Source organism: Benincasa hispida, chromosome 5 (genome assembly GCF_009727055.1).
Source record: "Benincasa hispida cultivar B227 chromosome 5, ASM972705v1, whole genome shotgun sequence".
NCBI classification, from domain to species: domain Eukaryota; kingdom Viridiplantae; phylum Streptophyta; class Magnoliopsida; order Cucurbitales; family Cucurbitaceae; genus Benincasa; species Benincasa hispida.
The window spans coordinates 13,382,166-13,389,862 of NC_052353.1; the positions used below are offsets into that span (position 1 = coordinate 13,382,166).

Consider the following 7,697-nt stretch of genomic DNA (forward strand, 5'->3'; position numbering starts at 1 on the left):
TTTGCAATAAGAGATCTTTAGTTATTGAGGAATTTATACACGTGTTTGATTAATTTTGTAATATTGTTCCTAATGAGTCTATTTGTAGTTAGCATTTTGAAAAAGATTTTGTAGACTTACTAGTTAGTGACAAAAGCAAAGAAATAGTTTCAAATATGCAAGAAGTGAGCATCAATGAAAAAGAATGAAGATGATTCTTCATCCATGCCTAAAGAGCAGAGATATGCTCCATCTCATCCCAAGGATTTGATTCTTCGTGATCCCAAATAAGGTATGAAAACTCGTTCTTCTCTTAATTTATTTAGTAATCTTGCTTTTGTTTCTCAAGTTGAACCTAAAAGCTTTAAATATGTTGAATGTGATGAGTTTTGGATCTTAGCTATGCAAGAGGAATTAAATAAATATGAAAGGAACAAAGTTTGGAAATTAGCCCTTAGGCCTTCTAATGCTTCTATAATTGGGACTAAATGAGTATTTAGAAATAAGATAGATGAAAATGAAAATATCATTAAAAATAAAAGTAGACTTATAACTCAAAGTTATTGTCAAAAGAAACGTATAGATTATAAAGAAATTTTTATATTGGTTGCTAGATTAGAAGCTATCAGAATGTTGCTCGCTTTTTCTTTTTATAAAAAAAAAATTATTTTATATCAAATAAATGTGAAAAGTGTCTTCTTAAATGGAAGAAGTTTATATAGAACAACCTTCAAGTTTTAAGAGTTTTGATGTGTTTAATCATGTATATAAGTTAAAAAGGCTCTTTATGGCTTAAAACAAGTTCCAAGTGCTTGGTATGTTAGGCTTAGTAATTTTCTACTTGAGAATGACTCTAAAATAGGAAATTTTGATACTACTATCTTTATTAAAGATATAGAAAATGATATGCTTAACTACAAATATATGTTAATGATATTATTTTTTTGTTCTACTAATCCATCTTTGTGTGAAGAATTTTCTAAGTATACGCATGGTAAATTTGAGATGAGTATGATGGAAGAACTTAATTTCTTCCTTGGACTCCAAATCAAACAACTCAAGGATGACATCTTTACAAGTTAAGAAAAACGCGCAAGAGATTTGTTCAAGAGACTTAAATTCAATGAATGTAAAATTGCAAAGACTTCTATGAGCACTATCGCTAAGCTTGCCAACGATGAAAAAAGGTAAATGTGTGAACATAAAGAATTATCGAGGTATGATCACATCTTTACTTTATTTGACCACTAATATACCCAATATCTTGTTTACTATATGTCTTTGTGCTAGATTTCAATTTTGTCCTAAGGAATCACATTTGCAAGTCGTCAAAAGAATATTTACATATTTTTTTTTGAACTATTGATGTACGGTTGTAATATCCTAGAAATGTTGAGTTTAGTTTGGTAGGATATTCCAAAGTGAATTTTGTTGATAATTTACTTCGTACTAGTGGGACTTGACAATTTCTTGATAGTTCCTTAATATCTTGGTTTAATAAAAAACAAAATTTTGTTGCTTTGTCCACTATTGAAGCGGAATATATTGTGGTTACTAATTGTTGTGTAAAATTTATTTGGATGAAACAAACTCTTTTTTTATTTTAGATTAAAGTTTGATAGTGTACCCAAATTTTTTTATAATACTAGTACTAGTAATTTGACTAAAAAAATCAAGACACTAAAACTAAGCATTTTATTAGAGAGTGTGCAAAATGGTCATATTACTCTTGAATTTGTGAGTTCTAACAATCAATTAGTGGATATTTTTTCGACCCTTTGAATGAAAAAAGTTTTGGCAAAAAATAAGATTGAGTTTGGTGTTATTTGTTATGATGTATCTGATGGAATACGAGACATATACAGCGGAATAAGAACCTAATTACACTTTAATTGCTTTTAATCAAAAGAAATTTAGCATGCAAAATGAAGGAAAAAACAGTAAATTAACTTACCTTTGAAGCTCCCGAAAACTGTTTTTTCTCACTGAATCTCGACCAGAACTCTTTCGGACCACCACTAGAGTTGACCTACTATCCTCTGGACTCAGAACCGAGTTGTGGGACCCGATGGATGAAGAAAACCGAGAGAGAGAAAGACATGGAAAAAGAAATGGATCTTTGGGTTCGGTTTTGGATTATGAATTTTTCTCAAAGAAAAGAGTTTTTTTTTTCAGCCCAAATTTGAAAAACAATTTATAGAAAAAAAGGCATGCAACAAATTGTTTATTCTAATGATTCTAAAGGATGAGAAGTACAAGAAAAATATGTGTTACATGATTGTTTACATTAAATTAATTTTAGGGGGAGAAATTACTTCAATTCAGACTTCACATCTATTAGAGAAAATAGAATACACTCTCATTTATTATGAGAGCCAGGTTTCAATCCTGGGACCTGTGGGTTATGGCCCACCACGCTTCCGCTGCGCCACTCTGATCTATTGATGTGCAACAAAATTTAGTTGTATTTATAAATTATGAATCACTTGATCGTTGTTTTCCCTTTTTAGTCCCATCTTATTTCTACAAATCTCAATTATTTCTAATTAGGAAATTTAATTTAAACCTAAATTTTAATAAGAAAAAAAATAATTTCCTAAATTTTGGGAGTTGTATCAATTTAAATCTGGATTTACGTACGTGTATCAATTTAAACCTAGATTTACATACATGTATCAATTTAAACCCTTCATTCCATTTTGTTTGGATCAACACTTATAATCTTGTAAACTAAACCCCTAAACTTTCATAAATGAATTAGTATCAGATTTCTTTTGAAAATTGTCTATGCATTAATTCTAATTGTCTATTTTATTAACTCGATATTTGCCAATAAAAATGGATTGGATGCACGATTTTCAAATTTAATCTTCATAAATAATTTAGATTGGTTCACTTTTAGAAATTGAGGATCTTCTATAACTCACTCTATCAATTGGAAATTAATTCTCAAGCATGACATTAGAAACTAATATTTTAAATTACTTTTACTTACATGGAAGGCCTTAAATCTATTTCTTTTAAAATAACTTTGGAAGTCTTTGGCAGTTTAGAATTACTCTGGTCATGGATTTAATTTCTAGTATAAATTTGATCTCTAATGTATACGAGTCACAAGTATTGATGAAAAAAAATTAGGAAGTATCTACTGCAAGTTAACTATGTCATGAACAATGTTACAGTATTCTACAAGAGAGTTATCAAATAAGCAGAATAGATAAAATAACACCAAAGGTTGGTAACCCAATTCAGTGTAAATCACCTATGTCTGGGAGATAATGTGCCTAGAAAAGATAACTTCACTAATATCCATGATAAACAATTACAACACAATACTTATCTGTAATAGATGTACGATTATAGTGAGTCTCGTACAACTTTATCACTCGACTAATAAGCTAGACTCCCTCTCGGCGTGGGACTCCTTCTCACAGTGTCTTAGGCTCCACCTATATTGTATTATCAGTCAAGCAAATCTTAGGCTCCTCTAAGATCGAGACTCTTTCTCTATAAGATTTGAGGTCCTCTCAAGTCATGAGACTCCTTCTCATTCATATTGTATCTTTCCTTCTAAGAACAAAGTCCCATTTGTTCGAATGGCTTAGGCTCCCCCTAAGCTTGAGAATCCCTTCTGAAAATGATCTTCTTATCCACGATGTGAGGAACACAAAATACGTCTTCAAGAAATTCAACTCTGTCAATGCACTGGAATGTTGACCGAATACATACTGAGTTGTTTTCTTTCAAACACGAGCTTCACACAAAATAAAATGGTCAATCCAAACAAGAGGACTAATTGCCTATAAATATGCATAGCAGAAACACATACGAGCAACCTTAACTTCCATAATTGTCACATACTAAAAAAGGAAAAGAATCGACAAATGATGATGTGGAAGGAAAAACTTGATAAGGAAAGTATTTTGTAGAATCTACATTTTCATAGAACATGCCTTTGCTATAAAACCACAAATGAATAGGCAACTCAGATAACATCTGGTATACTTAAAAAAATATTACCTTTGTGATACTTAAACAAATATTGGCAACCACATAATATCTAACAAACTCACCCATTTGGCAATATTTTTTAAGTAACGAAAAACATAATTAATCAACATAGCCAGACAAGGAGAATGCATAATGTCATTGAAATACAACATAACAGTCTAAGAGATAAAACACATCATTCACAGTAGCAGTAGAAACAAAACAAGAAAACAAAAACCATCACAACAAAAGCAACAACTATAGCCAACACCAAAAAAACTCCAACACATATTTGTCTTTAGCCAACACCAAACAACTCCATCATATATTCGACTTTTCCCCCTTTTTTGCCATGCTTAAAAAAAAGAGAGGAGAAGTAGACAAGCAGTCATCAATACTCAACCACATTATTATCCTGTGCACCAGAGCTTCCACCCTGTTCAGGACAATCTAAAGTACTACGAAGAAAATTCAACACGTCATCCACCTCAGTGTTCCGAGCATAAATATTATGGGCCAAACTTCCAAGATCAATTGATTTATTTGCCAGCCCATGCATCCCCTTTTTTCGGCATGGAGTCAAAAGAAATTTTATAATCGGACCACTTTCAGTTACAAAGACATCAATATGAACCAGGCCAGGAACATGTTTTACCTTATACAATATGTAGCTAAAGGACAGAGCAGGGGGAAGAGGTCTAGGAATGTCCGAGTCTAGGAGAAGATTATGTTGGGGTTGATGCCCTAAAGTCTCGTGTTCTGTAGTTTATAAACAGTTTGTTGGGGTTGATGCCCTAAAGTTTCATATCCTGTAGTTTGTAAACAGTTTGTACGAACGCTTGTGTTATATAATATATGATATTTACTTCACATCTTTTTTTTGCTCAGTTGTTTGTTTTTATTTGCTTTACCACAAACCAATAAACATAAAATTCTTGATTATCTGTATGTAATTTAAGCATGTATGTGGTGACATACAAGTGGACGGAGAACCCTTCCCCGCCCCATTGCTAACCCTAAAGGGAACTTTAGTAGCTTGAGAAGCAATATGACGTTTAATTTGATTGAGGATAAAGATACCATAGTTGAATTTTTCCATTGTGCCAATTTGATACAAAAGATTTTCCAATGGAGTAGAGAGACTATATTTGTGAGAAGATGGGCACCAATTTTCAATCCCTATCTTATGAAGCAATACATATTTCACACTGAGATCAGAGCAAGGCAATTGATCTTTCTTGGGCCAAGCACGTTTGACTCTCCTTGTGAGTTCAAAAACAAGATCGGACATAAATGATCGTTGTTCAGTAACATTTTCAGGAACTTGGCAATTCAAAAACCTGTTAATGAGATAGGCTGAAAATACAAAGCAATGCTCATTCACATGGACCTTTCTATAGTCCAGACTTCCTTCATTATCAAACTGGTGAGAGAGATTTACATAAAATTCACAAACCAATTGTGGGTAGTATGGCCCAAAGTTTAACACAGAGCAAACAATACTAGGCTTTACAAATAAATTCATAATTTCTAGATAGTTTTGTGCTTGTTCAAAGAGATCTCTTTCAACAACAATCCTCTTGTTTACTACAAACTTCCACATCTTAGCAATACCCTCTGAGTGGTATGTTATACTATCTAAAGGCACGACTGGAACATCTTTCTTTTTCAATCTTCTTTTGGTCTTAGTTTTATGAAAATCCTCATCCAACATATCTTAAGGATCTTTTTGTAACACATTTTCTTCTTCATCCACCCATTTTTAGTCAGAAACAGCTTCATTTTGAACACTTGGCTTCGAAGAACCAGCACCCACTAACACTCTTTTTCTTATCTTTTTTCTTCAACTGACTAACCGTCACACTGTCATTAGAAGTTTCATCAGTAGACAGGAGGAACTCTTACTTGCTTTTTTCTCCTCACTCTTCTTATCTTATTAGACATATTATCCTTAGTTTCGTTTTTAGGACTTGCCTTATTTAAGTTACTTTTGTCATTTGGACTTTCTCAATTCCCTTGATCATCTTCGATTTCAACACACTTGGAATCATTTAACACCTTAGATGTAATAACATTCAACAACAAATTTAGAGCCTCAACCTCAATAGTTGTTGAAACAGGACGAGGAACCAACGTCCAGATATCTTTCGAATTGCATCAATTCTTCTTGCATGACATTCACCCAAAATTCATCTTTTAAAGCTTCAGTTACATTCTTATGTTCTACAGTAAATGTATAAAAAATATTACCAATTATTTATAAATAATTCACCTTTTATTTCTTTTTGGTGGAAACTTCAAATCCAACATCTCCTATAATATTACTGTAAGGATGATTATTCAAAAGTCTACTAGAAGGATGCTTGGTATGCTTCTGATCATCATCATTATCCGATACTGTGCCGTGTTCAGAATTTTCAGTAAAGTCATAGGATTTGTCATCAACAATTGGTGAAACAATCAATTTTGATTTACACACATCTGTCACAATAGACTTATCATCATCTTCATTTACCCCAGTAGTAAATTTTTCTCCATTTGCATCATCTATGACAATAGTGATAGATTTCATAGCACTCTTTGTATGCTTGTTATAAACCCTGTAAGCTCCGCTATTTACCGAATAACGCAAAAAGATTCCTTCATCACTTTTGGAATCTCATTTTTTCGTTGCATCTCGATCAGCTAATATATAACACTGACTTCTAAAAATATGAAAATATTTGACATTCGGTTTCCTCCTCCAAATTTCACAACTGTGCAGTCAGTGTCAGGATGAATCGCAATTTGATTATGTATATGACAAGCAGTATTCACAACTTCAGTCCAAAAATGATAAGGAAGATCATAAGCATGAAGCATAGCACGAGTCATCTCTTGTAAAGTGCGATTTTTTCGTTCAATAACTCCATTCTACTGAACTGTGATGGGAGCAAAGAATTCATAGTGTATACCTTTAGAGTCACAAAATTCAGCAAATTCACTATTTTCAAACTCCCTGTTGTGATCACTGTGAATGCGAACAATGTTCAGCCCTTTCTCTCTTTGCAGTTGAAGGCACAATGTTTTGAGCACCTGGAATGACTCAGACTTCTCTCTTATGAATTTAACCCACATGTATCTAGAAAAGTCATCAACATAGACCATGACATATCTTTTTCCATCAAGGCTTTCTACGTGCATGGGCCCCATAAGATCAATATGAATTAGCTCAAGAATGCAATTTGTAACAGTTACAGGTACCTGTTTATGAGGCACTCTCGTTTGTTTCCCAAATTTTCATTCTACACATATAATTCCTTTATAGTTGCTAACATTTGGAAGGCCAATCACAACATTTCTCATCAAAACCTTCTGTATAGTTTTTGTTACACCCCCTCCTAGATTACCCTTTTAATCTAGAAGAGGATATGACCGTGGTAGTTACTAGCTCTACTGCCAGTACCCACCTCCCAAGCCTTCTAATCTAAATACCAACCTACTGAAAACATTAGTAATATATGCATACAACAAACCTTCATTAAGGTTCTACAAAGATTACATACATACATGTATATAGCCAAGACATTACTTTTACAAAAAAAATATTCACAGATAGCCCAAACGTTCCTAAAGAAGCCCTAGTCCCTCTCGAAACATATGTACATAAACAGGTCATTAACCTAAGTCTTCTTAATAAGCCGAGTCTTTCAGTGGCAAGCAGCAGTAGGAATCAACCTTGAGGAAAC

At 32.9% G+C, this 7,697-nt stretch overlaps 1 protein-coding gene across 1 annotated transcript; it reads right to left on the bottom strand.

The window, feature by feature from the left end:
- Positions 1-4,360: 4,360 nt before the first annotated feature.
- LOC120077220 lies at positions 4,361-5,683 on the bottom strand. Its single transcript, XM_039031122.1, has 2 exons — positions 4,948-5,683; positions 4,361-4,683 (listed from the first exon to the last, which is right to left on the bottom strand). The coding sequence occupies exons 1-2, from the start codon at positions 5,681-5,683 to the stop codon at positions 4,361-4,363; spliced, it is 1,059 nt and encodes a 352-aa protein (XP_038887050.1).
- Positions 5,684-7,697: the final 2,014 nt, after the last annotated feature.